The sequence below is a fragment of the Podarcis pityusensis genome (assembly GCF_964106645.2).
Source record: "Podarcis pityusensis genome assembly, chromosome: 8".
NCBI lineage: Eukaryota > Metazoa > Chordata > Lepidosauria > Squamata > Lacertidae > Podarcis > Podarcis pityusensis.
The window spans coordinates 81,967,430-81,988,501 of record NC_138033.1 but is presented as its reverse complement, the minus strand read 5'-3'; the positions used below and the strand labels follow the sequence as shown (position 1 = coordinate 81,988,501).

At 43.8% G+C, this 21,072-nt stretch overlaps 1 protein-coding gene and 1 long non-coding RNA gene across 5 annotated transcripts in view; one reads left to right on the top strand and one right to left on the bottom strand.

The window, feature by feature from the left end:
- The window catches only part of LOC308483601, a 202,136-nt gene that overhangs the window by 131,549 nt on the left and 49,515 nt on the right, over positions 1-21,072 (top strand). The window lies entirely within an intron of this gene.
- HECTD4 (HECT domain E3 ubiquitin protein ligase 4) overlaps positions 1-21,072 on the bottom strand; it is a 111,942-nt gene that overhangs the window by 50,929 nt on the left and 39,941 nt on the right. For 3 of the 4 annotated variants that reach the window (XM_081017223.1, XM_081017224.1, XM_081017226.1), the window contains exons 15-28: positions 20,511-20,616; positions 18,548-18,668; positions 16,554-16,682; positions 12,093-12,217; positions 10,864-11,017; positions 9,435-9,535; positions 8,203-8,401; positions 6,582-6,701; positions 5,361-5,465; positions 4,590-4,753; positions 3,554-3,787; positions 2,558-2,750; positions 2,237-2,341; positions 37-125 (exon numbers count right to left, since the gene is read on the bottom strand). In XM_081017223.1, coding sequence (XP_080873349.1) covers positions 37-125; positions 2,237-2,341; positions 2,558-2,750; positions 3,554-3,787; positions 4,590-4,753; positions 5,361-5,465; positions 6,582-6,701; positions 8,203-8,401; positions 9,435-9,535; positions 10,864-11,017; positions 12,093-12,217; positions 16,554-16,682; positions 18,548-18,668; positions 20,511-20,616 — 1,945 coding nt within the window. The remainder of the gene's footprint in view (positions 1-36; positions 126-2,236; positions 2,342-2,557; positions 2,751-3,553; positions 3,788-4,589; positions 4,754-5,360; positions 5,466-6,581; positions 6,702-8,202; positions 8,402-9,434; positions 9,536-10,863; positions 11,018-12,092; positions 12,218-16,553; positions 16,683-18,547; positions 18,669-20,510; positions 20,617-21,072) is intronic. The other variant, XM_081017225.1, reaches the window with a different exon arrangement.

Here is a 21,072-nt window from a genome sequence, read left to right as displayed (position 1 = left end):
GACAGAATTTCTACCGAATTCAGCAGCCACACTAACCTGAGTGAGAGAACCATATTCTCGAGATCACTTCCATCAAAAGAAATCTCTTTCATTGAACACAAAAGCTCCAATTCTTTCATTTTGCTCTAGAGAGAAGGGGAAAATATACTGAAAAGGGAGGCCAGATATTGCATTTTTAGGCTGTATAGTGCCTTGCGATATTTTATAGGAAAGCATGGTTATTATTTTTTTAATGAATAAATAGAATAGAATATATCTGATTCAGGAGATAATGTGGAATTTTTGTTGATTATGTGGACAGGAAATCTCCACTTCCATCTGTGAAATAAAATCCATCTTTCCTCTTCAGTGGACAAATCCAGCACAGCATTGGTGCTCTGAGCTAGTTGCACCGGATGCATTAGGAAGCAAAGAACGCATCAAGATTCAGTTCCTTTCATTTCCAAACTAAGAATCAACCTGACTGATTAGCCTAGCCTTCCCCACTTGGTGGCCTTCAAATAGGGATGGACAAATTCAGTCAATTCCAGTTTCTCATATTTTTAGTCTTAAATTCAGTTTGACGCTTTTTGCATCAGTTTACAATTAAAAAAAAATCCTCATAAAAATTCACCAGCATTTTAGTGTGAATTTCTCCTACTATACACATTTCCCAAAATATACTGTATTTTGAATGCTATTTTCACCAATATATGCATTTTAATGCATGTTTTCCTCTAAATCACATATTTTTGTACACATTCTTTGGTTGGAGAACTCCATCACAAAATCTGAAGAAGTGTGAATTTTGAAAGACAGCTGCACTATGGTTCAAAATATTGTTCCAGGAAGTATGAATTAGGAAAGTTCACTTTAAAAGTGGACCAACACAATTTTCTCCTCTGCCCCTTCCTCCAGCTCTTTCGGACAACATCTCCCATCGTGGCTGGGGCTAATGGGAGCTGGAGTCCACAACATCTAAAGGGCGTCAGGTTGGGGAAGGCTAGATTAGCACATATCAGGAAGAGAATCTGGTTCCAAAAGGGTAAAGACACTTCAGGTAGCTAAAGGCAGGAAACTCCCACCAAATATTAGCTGGAAAGGAAATACATCTCTGCAGACATTAGTTAGGCCCTAAATGCACAGACAATGCCTTTGCAGAGCACCTTCCCCTTACCACCAGATCTCTAATTGACTTCAGCATCCCTCTACATTAGGGTTATGAGACATCCCCGGTTCCCGGGGACAGCCTCCGGATTTGCAAATCTGTCCCAGGACAAATTCCGTCCCCGGAATGTCCCCAGATTTGCAAATCTGTCCCTGGGAAACGTGGCAGCAGCAGCTTCAGCAGCCCGGAGCCAGCTTGGTAGCGCAGTTGGCTCTGGCTGGCTTCAGGAGCTGCTCACTGCTTGCTGCCACTGCCAAGGAGGAACCGGGGACGTCCGGGGATACAGATTTCCTGCGACCTTCCCCCTTTGTTTTGACAGATTGGGGGAGGCTTCGGAATTGTGGGTGGGCGGCCGTTGCCCAGGAGGGGTGCAAGGCGTGCGGTTTCTCTGCCAGGTAAGGTGCAACGCCCTTCATTTGCACCCTGTGAAACATAAATGCGCAGAGTTTTTAAAAATCTGGGCAACAGCCAGCTGCCCATGACTCCTGAGCCTCCCCTGATCAGACAAAACAAGGGCCCCTTGGTGATACATAGGAGCCCCCAGCTCTACTGTTTCAGGCAGGAGTCTTTCCCAGCCTTTCTAAAGATACCCAGGCCTTTTGCATGCAAGGTAAATGTTCTGCCTTCACCAAACCTGCAGGTTCCCTTTCCCCTTCAGTCTAAAGAATTTGAATTATACTGAAACAATTACCCAGAACCAGACCCATTTTCTAAATTATCTGGCAGGAGTAGAACACTGGCAACTATTTTTACAATTCCCTCAAACTGCTCGCTTCCAGTTGCTCGATTTTATTACCCTGACATGCTGAGGAAACCCTCGGATCCTTTGGAGACACCTTTCCCTTACATCTATGCCTGCAAAACCCAGCTGTTCCTGGAAGAAACAGCAATCAGCATTTGCAGCTTAATTTCCAGCACAGGGTCGATCAGTCAGTCTGCTTCAAAGTGCCCATGATTTGTTCTTGGGCACTAATAAAGCCAGCACAACGTTTTATAGGAAGAGGGAAAGAGTACAGCAATTCAGAGAAAGCATTGCCTGAGTTCCTCTGTTCTTACCAGCACTGAAGGGGATCAACATATGATACTCACCTCGTTAAAATGATAATCATAAAAGAAGGGCACATTGTTCTCCAATTTCCCATGCATGGCATCTTCCACTTCACTTTGCCATTTCTGTTCTAATTCGGCGACACTCTGGGCAAAAAAGAAAAAGAAAAAGTGGGGGGATGTGAAAGTGTTGGAGCATCATTAGCAAACGAAAGTGTTGGAGCATCATTACCAAAGGTAAGGGGAAATGTGCTCAGTGTGCTAAGAATATAAGGGTCCCCCTGGAGATATACATCTTAATTATAAAGGGCCCACCATCTTCTTTCTCTACACCGGAAATTTATTTTTTTGTAGCATTTTTACCTGCAATTGTCTTTCCATGGCATTTAGTTTCTTAAACGTTTCTCCCATAATTTTACAAAGCAAGTCATATTCTTCTGCATGCTCCTCTTGATACTGGAAGTTTATGAGGGACTGGAGTGCATCAACCAGGTTCAAATGTTTGATCACACACGAAACTACCATTTCTTCCATTATGTCCGGCTGGATGACCTCTCTGTTGAAGGAAAGAATCAAAAACGAAAAGTTGGTCAAAAGGTTTTTTGGCAAATGGGCACGACAAGTCTGTAGGTTCGTTTGGCCTGAGAGTGTGGGTCCACTGTGAGGGGAGGAAAGGGCTGTACAGTGGAACCTCTACTCACATACGGAATCCGTTCCAGAGGTCCGTTCGTGAGTCGATCTGGGTCGCTGGTAGAAGCGCTGTTCTGCACATGTGCATTCGGCGGCACCATTCTGCACATGTGCAGACGGCAGCAGCCGCTTCTGCACATGCGTGAATTGTGGCAAACCCAGTATTTACTTCTGGGTTTGCTGCAGTCGCGAGTCAAATTGTTTGCGAGTAGGAGCGGCGGTAAGTCGAAGTTCTATTGTATAAGGGACCAGTAATCTACCAACAGGGATGTGGATGGCACCGTGGGTTAAACCACAGAGCCTAGGACTTGCCGATCAGAAGGTCGGTGGTTCGAATCCCCGTGACGGGGTGAGCTCCCGTTGCTCGGTCCCTGCTCCTGCCAACCTAGCAGTTTGAAAGCACGTCAAAGTGTAAGTAGATAAATAGGTACCACTCCAGTGGGAAGGTAAACAGCGTTTCCGTGTGCTGCTCTGGTTCGCCAGAAGCGGCTTAGTCATGCTGGCCACATGACCCGGAAGCTGTACGCCGGCTCCCTTGGCCAATAAAGCGAGATGAGCGCCGCAACCCCAGAGTCGGTCACGACTGGACCTAATGGTCAGGGGTCCCTTTACCTTTACCTTAAGGTGCTACTGGAAGAAAAAAAAGGAGGAAGAAAAGCTGTTACACACCTGATGCTGGGTCTGAACTGAGGCCGAGCTCGACCAGATATTTCCCTGAGTTTGATCATGATTCCAGGAGGGAGCCTGATCCTTGGCAAGTCAAAGTAGTGACCAACAGGAGGCACAAGAATATCGGAGGGATAAGTGAACTCTCGGTCTTCATCAATGGTGAGAGGCAGTGGGGAGGGGCTTGGGGTGAGGGCTGGAGAGATGACGCCATTGGCTTCCACTTGCCACTGGCACCTGGAAAAGGAAAGAGAGGGAGGAAGTCTTCTGTTCCTTTCAGGCCTCAAAACAAGATCTATCATTTTCAAAGTAAAGCAGATTAGAAGACAGTGTACCTGAAGTGCACATTCCTAGCAGAGAAACACACTTATTCCTCAAAACAACTCTAAAAACCATAAAACAGCTTCACCATGAAGCTGTCTGACAAACACCAACTGGGCCTTCAGTTTAAGAGTCTTTCTGACATCTCTTATGAGGGCCCTCTCGCACACTCTGGAATCTCCCATTTTGTTTGCAATTACTCCCACTTGGTTCGCAATTCAGCTGTTCATCCGATTCATGAATTTAGGAAAAACAACCATCTTCCACAAATTTCAACAACCTTGCTGTAACTCAGAGCCAATCTGGATGTGATTTGGGAGGTCTCTCACCCAATCTCCCAATGCGTTTTTCTTTGGTTGCACTGAAGGGGTGCGTGTATGTTAACCCTTTCCTGCTGGACTGGTCCTGACACAATCAACCACACACCGAAGCTGCCATTAGGTGTGATTTCACTTGGGTAAAAGGTGCGGGGGCGAAATGTTAACTTTCCAACTCTACAATTGTATGATTTTATGATTCTTCTCCCACAATCTCCCTCCCCAGCAGCTGCTTTTCAACAGAGAAGAAGACATGGGAGATTCCTAAGCATGAGAGTACCACTTTGTATGGGCTTAGGTCCTAAGCTACCTGCACACAAGGGAAAAAGGCTTAGAAGGCTTCTGGCATCTGACAAGGAATTAACATCCTGCCCCCTTGCATTCATCCATATATTATTTACCTCTGTAAAAGTTTAGATCTCAGAAGATCTTGGCACGTTTCCTCCTCTTTGGTTATTTCTGGTCCATTGTACAGAATCCTCAGCATAGAGCAAGCCAGCACAGACAAACCTAAAGCAAGGTCTACCAAGAATGGCAATCCTCCCGACACGTCTTCTGATGACTCCTTCAGCACAGAAAGGCAAAAAAGCACACACAACAAGTAATGCTATTGGGTTTTATATACTTATAAGAGTGTTAAAGTTGAGTGACATGTGAATGTGTAGTCAAGGTAGTTGGGGCCCACAATATGTTCGGGCCCACAATATGTTAGGCAGTACCATTACATGCCTGTCCCTCTTCCTCTCCCCTCAAATCCAGCGTATTTAGTTATTACAGCAAATCTCCATTAATGTCCCATATACAAACCTAACACAGGCCTACCTGAAGGAGTGTCACCACCCCCATCGTTCTGCCCGGACACTGAGGTCCAGTGCCGAGGGCCTTCTGGTGGTTCCCTGACTGCGAGAAGCCAAGTTACAGGGAACCAGGCAGAGGGCCTTTTCAGTAGTGGCACCCGCCCTGTGGAACACCCTCCCACCAGATATCAAAGAGAAAAACAACTACCAGACTTTTAGAAGACATCTGAAGGCAGCCCTGTTTAGGGAAGCTTTTAATGTTTAACAGACTATTGTATTTTAATATTTTGTTGGAAGCCACCCAGAGTGGCTGAGGAAACCCAGCCAGATGGGCGGAGTATAAATAATATATTATCATCATCATCATCATCATACCTGTGCTCGAACTGTACAAGCAAAGCCCCACATTGCTTTGTCTGGGGTGTTGTGTTCTCGGCCACTCCGCATTTCAAAGGAGAAGGTAACGGTGTCCCCTTCCACCTTATGTTTTGAAAGGGCAAAGGAGAAACAGTTAAACAAGCAGCTAAAGATAGGGTGCAATCCCTTTTTCATGCACTGCTGTCTTCACAGACTTTCCATGGGGGTTTCAGGAGTATGATAGGGTAGCAAGGCATTACAACAACTGAAATGGCTCTAAAAATCACAGAAAGTCACATTGGACAGACTCAGGTTCAAATCCCCACTCAGTCATGGAGCTCACTGGTAACTTTTGGCTAGTCTTCCCAGCCAGCACTGCAAACAGAACCTATCTAACAGGATTGTGAAAATATAATTGGGAGGGAGGGTAGGTAGGGAAAAGAAGAATTTATGCTATTCAGAGCTCCCTGGGAAGGTAGGAGGCAAATGAAGAACATTAAATAAATGGATGTGTGTTTTAACAGACTTTGCAGAAGCACTTGGACATTCTTGGGCAAGAATTGGCTTTGGAAATAAAAGCCAACCACCCTTCTTCTGGTTGACCAGACATGAGATGGAAAACCCAAATAATACTCGCATACATAATCTGATTTCAGAGGTTGCAACTGGTACAGGTCCTTGACCATGGAACCATGACAAATGTGGAAAACGCAAGGACTGGAGGTGACAAGGAAGTAACTGTGATTGTTCCAGGTCCATGAATCCATCTCTCTTACAGGATATTACCCTTAAGCCTAACTACAATGGCACTATTATTTCATAATTTTGTTTTTAAAAATGACCACTAGCTTTTTTTTAAAGTGTTTTTTTAAAAACAACAACAACAACAACAACACAAAGACAATAGCCAGCCTTTCCCTGTACATTTCAAGTTATAACTGTATCAGAAGATCAGATCAGCAACAATTAGTCCTGGAGCTGTTCCTTTGCTTTTCCCTTCTCCTCCTACCCCTCCTCATTTAACATTACAAAATAAATACTGAACTCAGCTGCTACAGTCCTCCTTGCATGGTTTTTTTATGGGTCTACAACAAAACACAAACCATTTTTCTATAAAGTAGTTCCCAAACGACAACTCAGCCAGATGGGCAGGGTATAAATAATAAGTTATTATTATTATCAAATTTGGTTGAAATCTTGTTGCTGTTATTTTTAAAAAGAGAAATCTTTACTCTGTACCTTTACTAAGTCTTTGGGCCAACCAGTTCCTAAGACACTCCGGCTCCCATATCCTAGGGTGTTGCCCCCATATTCAGCAACCTTCCGGCTATTTGTGTTGGGGCCTGCGTAGATCACCAACTTCAAGAACATGAAATAAACTGTTAGGTGGGATAAAGACAAATACAACGTGCAGACTTACGGCAGTTTGAATATTTATTTATTTTTTAAAAAAGATATTTATTAAGATTTTCAAAATGTTATAAAACAAAAACAAACAAAAAAAAGTACAAAAATAAAAATGGCTAAAAACAACTCAATCTTTCCATTACTTATTTTTCATTAGCTTATTTCCTGGACCTCCTCACACCTCCCTTTTTTGTATTCCAGTTCAGTTTGTTGGTTCAGCAAATCCTTACCCTCTTTGTTTATCCTAATCTTTAATCTTAAAATATTGTAATGTTAAATTTTTACCTATTAATAATCCATTTTTCATATTCCCTTATAGTATTACAGCTGAAAACCACTTAATTTCTATCTAACATCATTCTAACATTCATTAATTTTACAATATTTCTGTAGATAGTCCTTAAATTTCTTCCAATCTTCTTCCACCAACTCTTCTCCCTGGTCTCGGATTCTGCCAGTCATTTCCGCCAGTGGCAGTTTGAATATTTAAAGTTAATTCCAAATTGTTGTGAAGGAGACAAACAGGTGGCTTCCTGGTTTTACACACAAATCACTGAATACAAATGGCTTTTTAGAAGTAAATAGCAGGTGCAGGGCGTCTGATCTGGATCAGGATCTGGCCTGGCAGGAAAGGCCACTTTCCTTTTTGAACCCCACTCCCCATTATCCTGATCAGGATCATAGCTCCTGGCCTGCTGTTTGTATGCAAGAGAAAGATCTGATCCTTGGCAACTGAAGTTTTCCTTCCAATGCAAACATCAGGTGCAGGCACTTTGGTCCCAATCAAGGTCACAGCAAGAGACACCCTGCCACACCCAGCTCAGATTTTGATTCAGATCACAGCCCACTCCATCCTATCTTTGCAGGTGTTTACACTTTTTTTAAAAAAAGGCCACTGGCTAATGACATGTATGGTGCCACATCTAGCTTGGCCCTCAACTAGCGGTCAACATTCAGCAATGAATATATTAATTGCGAGGGATCTCCTCTTCACACATACACCCAGCTTCTGTGATCCCACACAGAGGCTGGGATCAAAACCTTCCCCGTTTTTTTCTTCCTGGCAAAAAACGGTGCTATAGATGTGTCTGATAGGCATGATCTGCACTTTTTGGAAACAACTGAAGCCATTTTCTTCCTTAAGAAAAAAGCTTTTCCAGCCGGATAAATAGGTCTCAGCCATGGGTGTCCATTATGTATTGTTTTAAAATTCTTTTTTTTTTTTTTGTGCTGCTCTCAACTGTTGTTTTTTTTAAAGCTGTTTTTATTATATTTTGGACGTATGTGGAAGGCAGTTAATAAATAACAATAATCATATTGTCCGTGATAAAGGTAGAGAGCATTAAGGGACAGAAGCGTCTTCTGTGCAAACTCTACTGAAGGAAATGGAAATTGCACCGCAGTACTGACTTGTTGTCTTCCACTGGGAAGATCTTTCTAGCATTCTACTAACCTTATCATAATCATACTGTGAAGAGCAGCGGCTATCAAACCTCAGGTACAAACAACGGGCTCCCGGAATATGCACCGTCTCCTTAAATTTATAATTGTCTCTGACAGGATGGACTGTCTCTACTGTCTTCCCAGCAGCCCAAGGAGCTGGAATCTTTAAGCCCGTAAGGAAACCTGGCTCTTCTTTTTCTTCTAGCATTCTAGCGTTTAAGAAAAGAGTGAAAAGGGACAAGCATTAGCAGAGAAAACCTAGAATTTGTACAACAAACCTATCACAGCAGCAAACACATGGTATGTGAAGAAGGGCCTTGTGCTGAAGACAACTGTGACAATTGAAGGCAGTTTGAAAGGGGAATCGCTGCTCATGTGGGTTACATTCATCTGACTTTCAGCTCTGCTCAAGAGGCTTGCTTGGCAGGTTTTTCAACTTACTGAATTCCCATCTAGTGGGAATACAGACCCAAGAAGGACCTCAAACCCTGTGGGTGCAAATAAAATGCCACTTCCAATGATGAGGAAGGCAGTTCGAACAATGCACCCTTAAGATCAGGCATTGCTGAAATCTACTTCCAAGCTGATATTTACCATGCAGAGGAACCACACACGTTTCATACAGGCACATACAAGCTTTTCCTCAGAACAAAGAGCACATTTGAGGGTGCTTGCAATTGGGAAAATAGGGAAAGTGGGGAGAGTTAACCCCCTTACCCCAGTGCTGCAGTGTAATGGGGACCCCCCCCCCATGGCTGCTGTTCAGTTTTACAAAACCACACAAGATTCAGTAACAGATCTCACAACATCCCATCTACTTGTGACATAAGTTGTTAAAAGCAGGATCAGGTAATATACATTGTGCCCATTATGAATGAAAACATAAAGCTCTTGAAACAATCTCAACCTTTTCTAATTTTGCTGTTGTTCCTCTAGAACCCTTAAGGTGGCAGGGAAAGGGAAGAGAAATAAAAGCTGTAACTTGCTCTCCAGAAACACCTTCAGTTGGATCTATAACTTTCAGCCCTTTATGAGAAATTTCCCCCCCATGAGCCTACAAAGCAATTTTACAGAGCAATGCAACGGGGACCCTGTGGGGTTCCTTGCCTCTGAATCATTCTTCCATAATGATTTATGTCCAGAAGCAACATTGCCAGCAAGCATATGAGAGAGTGCCTTCAACATATTAAAGTAGTGAAGGATGAGGGTCAAAGGGCAGTCGGATGATGTTATGTTGATTACCTCTCATCAGGGAATAGCTTGCTCCTCTGCTCTGATGCCCCTCCAGGAGAACTGCCCGCTTCAGAGAAAACAGGAGACTGGGTTTTCAGCAGCAAGGCTGTCTGTAGCAAAATGAATATGGTTTGCTTGTGATTAGTAAAGTAGTATATAATGCTATCTCTCAAATAGGGAAGGGGGGAAAACTGGAGAGGCAGGGAGGGAGGTGAGAAAGAGAGAGACTGTCTTTGCAAGGGGTTGGACTCAAAGACTCTTTGAGTCCCTTGCAACTCTACAATTCTATGACTTGCTGTTGCTACTGATGCCCTGTCAATCCTCTCTATTACCCTCAAAGATAGCACAGCTCCCCTGGTCCAGATTATCGCCTGGAAGGAGAATCAGGATGTTTCCTCAATAGGCATTTAGCATGACATCAACACGATTCCTTCACTCACTTTTTACAGGGCACCCACGCAACTCTTATCACCTAAACATTGTCATCCTGTAGTTGCCCTGTGGTTCTTCCATCTTTTCTTAGACCACAAAAAGTCCAACTTCTTTCGGAAGAACAAAGCAACAGTGCAGTCTCACAGCTCAACACACATTCATTATAAGACTTGTGGGGAATGTTGTTTTATGACCCTTTTTAATTACTATTTTGGTATTTATTTAAATGTTTCTCCATCTATATTAATGAAAGATGCAAAGAACTACAACACTCCACAGCTAAAGCATTATTTTAGTATAGTGTTACTATACTACTACACCATAGCATCATGATAAATTATATTATAGCTTACAGTGTTAAAATGCTTTAGCTATGTTTCGTTTAAAAATAGTCAGAAAAGTGATAACTAAAATATTTATTTTAAAAGGAAATAAATAGGGGGTCAGAAAACAAACAGCGGTTATAACATACCACAAGGGGTTTAGTGAAGGTGTGGTATGGACAGAACACAGTGGAATGTACACACAGAAAATGCACAACACACTCAACAGGGTGGAAAATCAGCTGCAATTTCACTTATATCTTACAATGAAAAAGCAATAATTGGGTCATGCTAGGAGCCACCCATTAGATGCAGCCTGAAGTTCTGCTTATTGGCAGATTTTGAACTGTGCTCCACATAGCACCGTATTATGGCTATGTGTAAGTCTTTGTAATTCAGTATCCTCAATGCATTGTGGGAGCTCAAATTTTACAGGGATGAACATTAAGAAAATGATGTGATACTGTCTGCCATAAAAGGATGAATACAACCCCTATGACAAACCCAGTGGGACAATAAGCATTATAAAAAGTTTGTTACAAGGCAGAATGTAACAATATCTCTATTCTGCACAAGAATATTTTCAGTAGCAAATATCATTCCAAGGGAAGGAAAAGAAACACAAAACCATTTGGAGGGGTGGAGGAGGGGAAAAGCACCAGCAGAAGAAAAGGAGGCCATACCTGACTTGTGTAGAGGACCAACTGCACCAGCTGAGGCATCAGAGCATCGGCCATGGTCAATGTTTGGAGATTGGGGTGCATCAGAGAGGTCAGCAAAACCGGAAGCAAATGGCCCAGCATGGTGGCTTTGGTCACCTGCTCCAGGCCTTTTAACCTGCAATGAGAGGCCCTCTGGATTTAGAGCATCTTGCTGCCATGCTCACTTACCAGTCCTGCTTTGCCACACACAACTGGCTTACTGTGAAAATCCCACCCCAGGTTGCCTTAACCCAGGCATTGGCAAACTCAGCCCTCCAACTGTTTTGGGACTACAATTCCCATCATCCCTGGCCACTGGTCCTGTTAGCTAGGGATGTTGGGAGTTCTAGTCCCAAAACATCTGGAGGGCCAAGTTTGCCTATGCCTACCTTAACCTCCCAAATACATCCTATCTCCATCTTCAACAGTGCAACAAGCTCTCTTAGGTGCTGTTCCCCAGATCCCTGACACCTCCCAACTTTCCATCATCTCTTCTGGACCTCCTGAAGCCTGCCCTTGTTGCTGCTGTTGTCAAACATCTCCTTCTCACACAGCTCATATTTAGACCTCTCCCACCCTCTGAAGGATGAACCCTTGCTCACAATGCCCCTGGTTCAGACATTTCTTATGCCCTGCACATTTTAGTTTGAGACTCAGACCCTGCCTTAACTTGCATCCTGCCAACCAAATAGCCTCCAGCACACACAAAAACTGCATGACAGTTCCCCAAATCTCCTGGTTTTGGCAACATTAAAGAGAGAGACAGCAAAATGGTGCAAGTTCTGGTGAATGCCCTTTGCCAAGGAAGCAAACAGAAACTTGCAGAACTGATAGGAAGCACATTCTAGTGCCATCTATTAGGCAGAGTATCAAGGGCCATTGGACTATTGCACCTCCCTCTCTCATCCAGGAAAAGGGAATAGCAGCATGGCCACTTCTCTCATCCAGAGAAAGGACAGCTGCAGATAGCTTGCTTCCCTCCCTCCCCCCCCCCCCCAGAAAGATCACTCTGCACCAACTGCCAGCGTCCTGGGACTGCAGACCAGAATGGAAGCACATATCGATCCCATCCTTCATCCAGACAGCTGAGGGATATCAGGTTGTGTGTCTTTTTGTTTTATGCTTTGCAGTCTGTTGCAAGCTGCCTTGAGGACCTTTCACAATCAAGGTGGGGCGTGAATCTCCAAAGCAAATGAAGTACATAAACTTACCGCTGCTCCCTGTCTGGAATATCACTGTTTATCAGAGCAGTGGTGACTTGCTGCAGCATTTCTAGAACTTCATCGCATCCCGTAAGGATCTGAGTAGCCAGAGCCAAGATACTAGCTTTAAGCTCCTAGGGACAAAAACGTTAAGAAGAAACTTGTGTTTACGTGACCAAGAGAACAGCTGATCTTAAAAACAAACAAGCAAGCAAACAGAACAAAAAAATAAGCATGGGCTTCCGAAGTTTATGCAATGATCATGACAATGAAGCCAGCACCAACAGATCTCTCCAGGACTGAGACTGGAGACAGACAATAGTTTCCTTCAAACAATGGAAGGTGGTCAGAGAGGCCCCACTGCCTGTGGCAGATACGTTCATTTGGTCCCCATCTCCCTCCAGAGGTCTTTTGCTGTGCTTTAGAATCCCCACTCATCCACCTTGATCAGAGATGTAACTGGGACACAAGAAATGGGTGGACACACCATGAAAACAGAAGCTGCTATGGCTCCACTTTTGACTTTGCATGGAAACAATCTCTCTTTTCCTGTGTCAGCTGGAAGTTTAAAATGTTAAACTCCAAAGTACTAGGAAAAATTTAATTAATTAGAATTCAAGATGCACTATGCAGGAAATGAAGGACATATTTTGACCAGGAGGGTTCCCTGTCAATAAGGCCTGATAAAAACAATATGGAAGCCCTATGGGGTCATTTTTGAAGTAGGGCAGGTTCCTTCTCAGACACACAACGTGTCTTCCAATGTCTACGTATGAAGGGGAGCACAAGGGCCACAATTTCTAGTTAGGAATCAAGTTTGATTAACTGATTTTTTTGAAGTGCCAAAGTCAATCGGCAGCAGACTGTGGAAAAAATGTTAACTTTTTTCTTTAAGTACTAAAAAAATACAAGTAGTAGGCACCCATAACAGAAGGATTATATTTGTATCTCTCTCTCTGTCTCTGTCTCACACTCTCACACACAGGGGTGGTGGAATTCCTCTTCTAAGATGCTGTTTACTTCCAAAACCAAATAAAATAATACCCCCCTCAGAATGATTGCTCTTCCTCCTATGCAAAATGACACAGATTTAAGCCATTAAACCTTTTACAACAACTAGATAGTTTTTTTTTTCTTTTTGCAGCAACCTTAGTGGGCACAAGAGCACACACACACACACACACACACACACATTTCCCCGTCTTCTGTCATCACCATCCTGTCCAATTGGCAAATCTTCTGCAGATCTGATGATGCTATTTATACTGCAGGGGGGAAAATATTGTTTGATATTTTCCTATGGCTGACTGAAACAGTCATTTCCCTGTCTAGATTCTTTTTTTAAGTGGGGGGGGGGGGAGGAATAAAACATGCATGTTGCATTTGGGAAACTCCAGCTAGTTAACTGCAGACAAGGGACTCTAGTGGGCTAGGCCCCGACTGCATACAGTACTTATCAGAATGGTTTATCCAGCCCTGTCTGCTGGCCAGACAAGGAACGAAACAGACAGTCTTAGAAGGGAAGAGAGGATGATACGAACTGCAGAGAAGAACTGGAAAAAATAAAAACGTGTTTGTAGGATGAAATATGGCATGGACACAGTCAGCATTTACTTCATACAAGTACACAAGTACGCCAAAGAATAGCAAAAAGGAGACTGACAGAATTGAAAATAAAGGGGCAAAACTAAACATGGGCCTCCTGTGAGGGCCCTGTAGAAAGAAGTAGAAGATGCTCTTATCTACCAGCCCAAGGGCTCAGCCTTGAGTAGTGGGCTGGGGCTGCCTTTCCTTCACTGCTCCTCCCTTAAGCAGCTGAGATAATAAATGCAAAGCCAACTGGAAAAGTAACACAGGCCCTGCATAAAAGCATATTTTGCCCCATTTCTTCAGATCAGCAAGTAATATTCCCTAGAGAGTGGCGGTGAAGTTGATGGGGCGATTATGTTTTCAGAAATTCTACAGCACTGCTTTGCTGAACACAGATTCCCCCTGAGTGGTACAGCTAGCAACATGTTTAAATTTCAAAGTACTTGAAAGTGTAGGGATAGCTTTCCCTTATTAGGAATACTCAGTGGTTCAGTTAAAGCAATAGCTCTAGGACAGTCACCCGGTCACGTTTGCAAAGAGGTCCATCTAGAATGGCATTGAGGCAGCAACCACTTAGGATCAAAGTTTTCAGAGGTTATCACACTGACTTAGAGTAAGTCAAAAGGCAAAAGAGTTGCTGATGGGGGCATCCATACTACAGACATAAACAGGTTTGAAACCTACTTAAGGGCCAAACCATATGCTACGGTAAACATACTTCTAGGGAAAGGGTGCTTAAATTGACCTCCCTCACATTTTTACTTTTGTTTTGAGAAAAAGGGTCTCAATTTGGATCACACTATCTACTAGTGCTCAGAGTCCCGTGCAGGTTTCCTGTCAAAAATCCCCCCAGCTTCTTTGCTCCTCAGGGGTCAGCAGGACACCAGTATGGAGTGGGAGCAAATTCCAGACCCGGGCTCCACAGCTGCTGTTTCTTCAAACTTAAATGAGGCTTGCTTAAAGGTACTTTTTAAAAAAGAGTATTTTATCAGAATATGTAGTTTGGCCCTAGGCAGCACAGCTTCTTTCAGGAAACCCTGAGCATTTCTGAAGCTGCAGAGAATTCTCCATTTAGAGGTTCTTAGCTCCCTCAACAAATTGTAACCACCAAGGTCTGAGGTGTGAGAAAAGTCATGACCTTTTGTGAGATAAACCTGTTTAAGTCTGTGTAGAACCGTCCAAGACAAAGGCTCCCTCTGGGGTTCCATGGAGGGGGTAGGGCAGCTCCAGGAATAAAAAGCGATAAAAATGCAAAGCTACCCTCCATGCCAGGGATGGGAAACTTGCGGCCCTCTAGATCAGCCCTAGCCAGCATTGCAATGCTCAGGAACCATGGAAGTTCAGTAATATCTTGGAGGCCACAGGTTCCTGAGGCCTGCTCTATGTGAACACCCAGAGCACCCTTTTAGAAGTTAAGAAATAAAGATTTCATTTGTGTGGGGGGGACAGGTAAATACTCTAGAAGTTTTAAAGGCCCATAGATGGATATATTCTAAAATGAATGGGAATAAAGTATAATGTTATAGGTTAAAAAAAAAAACCTGTAGCAAGGCCTGGAATACAGAACTATCTGCGACAGTTCTTTCTCTAAAACAAGGAGACTCTGGCATAAGAAAAGCCTGCTAGATAAGTCCAATGGCCCATCTAGTCCAGGATCCTGTTCTCACAGTGGTCAAATAGTTGCCTGTGGGAAACCAGCAAGCAGGATTCGAGCAGAAAAGCACCCTCCCCTCCTACTGTTTCTAGCAGCTGGTATTCAGAATGCCTCCAACTGTGGAGTCAGAGCACAGCCATCGTGGCTAGCAGCTAGTGATGGCCTTATGTACCGTATTTTCGCTCTATAGGATGCACCGGACCATAGGAAGCACCTTGTTTTAGAGGGGGAGAACAAGAAAAAAAATATCTCCCCCTCTCTACTCAGCGCCCCTTCAGCGAAGCGGCAGGAGAAATGGAGCCCCTTCCATTTCTCCTCCCGCTTGGCTGAAGGGGCGCTGTGCAGTTCTCCCTCTCTGCTGAAGTCAGGAGAGTCTTGCTGTCCAGGCTTCAGCGAAAGGAACCTGAAGCCTGCAGAGAGCAGCGGGAACTCGCGCTGCGCTCTGAAGGCTTCAGGCGGCTATCCCTGAAGCCTGGAGAGCAAGAGGGGTCGGTGCGCACCGACCCCTCTCGCTCTCCAGGCTTCAGCGAAAGCAACGTGCAGCCTCCGGAGCGCGGAGGGAGCACTCCCTCTGCACTTCAGAGGCTTCACGTTGCTATCGCTGAAGCCAAGGAGCCTGCATTCGCTCCATAGGACACACACACATTTCCCCTTAATTTTTGGAGGGGAAAAAGTGCATCCTATAGAGCGAAAAATACGGTACCTCCATTCATTTGTCTAATCCTCTTTTAAAGCCATCCAAGTTGGTGGCCATGACTGTATCCTATGGAAGAAAGTTCCACAGCCAATGATTTACTGGTAATGATAGTCTTTCAGTGCAGACTAATTTGCTGGTTCAAAACAGAGGCCCTCTTGAGGAACAGCCACCTCTGGACTGAACTTGCAGTTGGTGGAGAGCAGCGGCGGCAGCAGCAGCAGCACATAATGATCTCTGCTGGTCTTCCTGAATGCCACTCTGGTGGAGGTCAACAGGGGAGCCTAGCCATGCATTGCAAAGCACAAGAGTTCCTGAATTAGGGCATATATAGCTTCAACAGCACCTTCCCTCCTGAAGAGGTCACTGCTGAGAATTCTAGCTGAAGCTGTCACAAAATTACACTGAGACAACAAGAAGGGACAAGACAGCACAGAGAGGGTATACCCATCAGCTGAACTGCAGAGATACAAGGGCCGGAAGAGAGCATGGGTTGTTGAAATCAGAACTGGAATTTAATATTGGTGTTTACCTGTACCTTCAATGTCTCTCCCTGCAAGGAGCTGTCACTGTCATCGTTTTCGTCAGGCTTAATCAAAATTGTATTACTCAGAAGATGGTTCTGTACGGCCATCAGATACCGCAGGCAAGAAGAGGCAGCCTTTAATATAAATGAGCACCATTTGCATTATCATCTCAACACTTCAACGAGAAAATCAGTACAGAAAAAGGTTGTGTGCTATTTTTGAAACACAGAGGAAGAAAACGAACAGGGAAATGTCAAATCATTCCCCTGCTAGACTGTCACAGCTCTGCAGTGCATTACAAGAATGTAACAAAAGAGTCACTAACTCAAGCTAAAATTTGAGAGATGTGTCACAAATTGCTGGATTTTGCTTAATTGACACATAGGCAAGTAACAGTCAAATTAATTCTTAAAACAAAGCTGAATTCACAGGGATCAACGGATACATTCTAGAAAGGTCAACAGTGGGAATGGGATCTCATCATATTTATTGCAGTACACAGTGTAACTGTAAGTTTCAAACAATGGGGACACAGAAAACCTAAATTGAATTCAGCTTCCTGAAAACCCCATGCTTCCATTTTTTTATTTAAAGCAAGTTGCTAGCCCTTATTGGCTTTTCAGATATGCTTCAAAGTGTGAGGAAATGTCTGCTGAAATCTCAGGAGTGGAGGCAACTAGAAAGTAACAGAGCAGGAGAGCTCCAATGCTCTGCTTAACTCCTTACCCCTCCTCCACAACTGGCAAAACCACAATGATGCAAAATAGAAGCAGTTATGCAAATCTGCATACCTAGAGAGGACACAGAATTCTGCTATTCTTGGTACAGACTTTGGATGGCTTGGGCCCAGCATTTCAATTAGCACAGTACACTGGTCTAAATCTGGTCCCACCTACTACTTCCCACACCAGTACCCATTTGTTTAGCATTTCCTGCAATTCTTCCAAAATAGTCATAACCCAAATATTCAGGCTGCTTCTTCCTAACCCCGTGACTTTCCTGTAAAGCAGGTCAGGATTGTTATGTTCATTATGCAGCCAGTATGGTATAGTGACAAAACTGTGCCAGAAAACAATGGAAATAACTAGGTTCAGTTTCCCATTTAGGTGCAAAACTCACTGGATAAGCTTGGGTCTTTTACTCACACTCACCTACCTCTCATGACTGTTACAAAGATAAATGAGCGGGAAGGCTGCAGCTCTGAGCAAATGAGGCAGGATAAAAATGTAGCAAGATGAACACTATTGCAGTGAGGCCTGAGGCTAAAACAGAGTGGCTTGGTTTGATTCTGATCCATTCATTTGTTTTTATTTATACCCCAGTTTTCTACAGACAGAACCAAAAGCAGCTTGAAAGTGATTAAAATACTATCTAAAATAAAAAATCACATTAAAAGCAATCAACACTGGTTTGTTCATTGAGTTTTACCACTAATGCCGAGACTTAAACCGGACTTCCCATCATGCCATTCACTTTTAACTACCATGCTAACATTAGCTCTTAATTAGGATTTTTTGTGGTTGACGTTCAAAGTAAGTGGCAGGGAGACAGAGCAGGGCAACATGTGGATGCAAGGCATTATCAGACACCTGGCCAAACACTCACAGAAGACAGCATGGAAAGGTTTGTGCTGGTTTAGCCAGGTGCTCAATTTCATGGCAGGACAAAGTATAAGACTGCTCTTCCTAGGTGAGGCTGGGAAAGAAACTGGAAGAGCAGCAGCAGCTGCTGCCTGTTAGTACAATCTGAATCACAAGTTCCAAACTCTACTAGGTACATAAGTCCTTGTTTCTCCTGTGTAGGAGAGTGTCAATACATCGGCATGCACGTGGCATCCAGAAAACAATCAATGAGGTTTGCAGGCTCATCTATAACATTTGCCAATCCAAATGCTCCCCTTAAACCTTGCAGAGACTGCTGCACTGCCCCTATCCGGACTGTACCCATAAAACAAGGGGCCCTTTTGGAAAAAAAGAGCAAGCTAGGAGGTGTTACTCACAGGCACAGTTGAGAGGAGCCTTTGAAATTCATCTCTGGATACAGTTTGGCACTTGGTGATTAAGATACACGATTCTCGGACAACGATCTTGAGAATGTAGTGCAAAAGTTCATCGTTTAGTCTTTAAAAATGTAGGAAATATATGGTAAAATGGTGAGGGTTCAGTACTGGAAACAAAAACACTCATGTGCAAGCATATTAAGTTTTTTTGTAATGGTGAACTAGTAGCTACCATAAAAGACACAACCATGTTTTTATTTACTTAACTTACATCTGTCTACAGCTACAGGACAGTTCCAGACATCTAAGAGCAGGACCCTATGCCTTACAACAAACTCCTTAAAAGGGGGGGGGGGGTTTCAAAAGTTTTTGATACTGCTGGGGTCATGGCAGCATGTCCCATTGCAACATGTGAGGCAAAACAGGACGTCTGCGCCACCTTGCTCTGCCATGCCACCCACCTCTGCCACCACCACCTCCGTGCCGCTGCCTCTGCTGTCAGAGAAGTGGCGACAGCATCAAAGCTGGTTTTAGGCAAGAGATCTCATAAGATCTCTCAGCACCAATGCCAGTGGCAGAGGCACAGGTGAGGCTGCTTTGGGTGCTTCTGCCACCCAAGTCAGCTGCTTCACCCCACTTCATGGGTGGGCTGGCCCTAGCTGTGGTGTGGGGTTCTGTGCTTCCAAGCTCAAAACTCCACTGGTGCACTCTAGCACTCGGAAGTGCCTGAAGCAGCTCTTTAGATCCCAGAAACGGGAGCACAAATTTATGAGAAGCTTTCTGATGCAGGCAAACACGTATCTAGCAAATGCCTGAGCAGAGGAAACTCCCTGTGGATTTGGGCCTTCTGACAGTTTGCACTGCCCATAAAGATCCAAAGGGGATCTTGTTGCAAAAAAATGCTGTGCACAAGAGAGTTGTGTGTGGTGGTGGTTGGGGAAATATAAAACAGATCATTTTATGTCATCATTTAATTGCTGAGGACTGCAAATTCACACTTTCAAACTTCTGTTTGGTTGTTCCAAATACGCTTTCCTAAAACTGCAACAAATGGTTTCTTTTATCTGTCTTGCAATCTAATGTTTGTTTGTTTGTTTGTTTGTTTGTTTAATATACTACCCATAGTTTTTCAGTCACATGTTTTTATGTTATGTCCATGGAGAGTGAGAATAGCAAGTAAAGATCTAGGGCTTGAGTATCTCTTTTGATCTGAAGTACTTTCAAAATAACTTGCCCTGAACGACACAGACCTGAAATATCTGAAAGACTGCCTCCTTTCCTACATACCCTCTTGGTAGAGGGGGCCATCTTAGTAGTTCCTCTTTCCTGGGGACCCGGGATAGGGCATTTTGTGGAACTCCTTCCCCACAGAGAATTGCACCTTCATTATACAGCTTCCAGAGAAGGCTGAAGATGCAACTCTTTACCATGGCTTTGACACTTGAGGTGTATATTTTTAGGATTGTTTTAATCTGTTTCTAATATTGTATTGTAATGCTGTAAACCATCCCAAGACCTCAGGGTGAAGGATAAGCAGTAAATAAACAAATAAATAATAAAAACATATATTATGATCCGAGATTCTGAGATTCTGTCCTTGTAGCACTGGCTCTCTGGAGGATGTACCATATTATTTATCTTACTGCCAAATCCTCTCTGGGATTTGAACTCAATTTTTAGACACTCTTCTTGAGGGGAAAATCAACAGGCCTGAAGCTACAAAAAAAAACCCCAAACAATTTCTTGTAGGCTTCTGTTGTTGTGATTATTGTTTCTTGAAACCGTTACTAATTGTTCCTTTTCTGTTGCTTAATAAGACACAGGATTTGTGCCATCTCCATTCCTTTTTAAAGGGGCCACTTGCCCCAAGCAAGCTGTGATGAAACACTTGGAAGCTGTACGACAGAAGCAGCAACTAGGGCAAATTATATCCCTTACATGCAGGAAGACCCATGTCACTTACCTGTAATGCTCATCATCTTCACTGCCAAATCTGTTGTTCTGAAGCTGCTCAGCCAGGTTAGTCATGATCACATTTCGAAGCTGGGCAAGCCCACTGTTTCTGTCTCCTACAAGGGAATAATTCATGCGGGAAACTGGCTATATATAGATGTTGGCCTCAGCTGTAAATTCATGCTAGATGAAAATATTTCTTATTAAATGTGCAGCAGACTATGCTTTCTGGACCATATACTTTTAGCCGGCAGATGCTTCTAGATGTGGATGATTTAGCAGCTACCAAGCATTGCTGCTCTGCTGTAAACTGGAAATGGAATACAAATTCTGCTTCCAGACTTCTAAAACTCTGCAGCCAAGTCTGAAGTCCACTTTTTCCAAGCCCAAATGCTGGTTTTCATTGAGACTACTGTGAAACGGCCTCGGCCCAGTATACCTGAAGGAGCGTCTCCACCCCCATCGTTCAGCCCAGACAATGAGGTCCAGCTCCGAGGGCCTTCTGGCGGTTCCCTCACTGCAAGAAGCGACGTTACAGGGAACCAGGCAGAGGGCCTTCTCAGTAGTGGGAA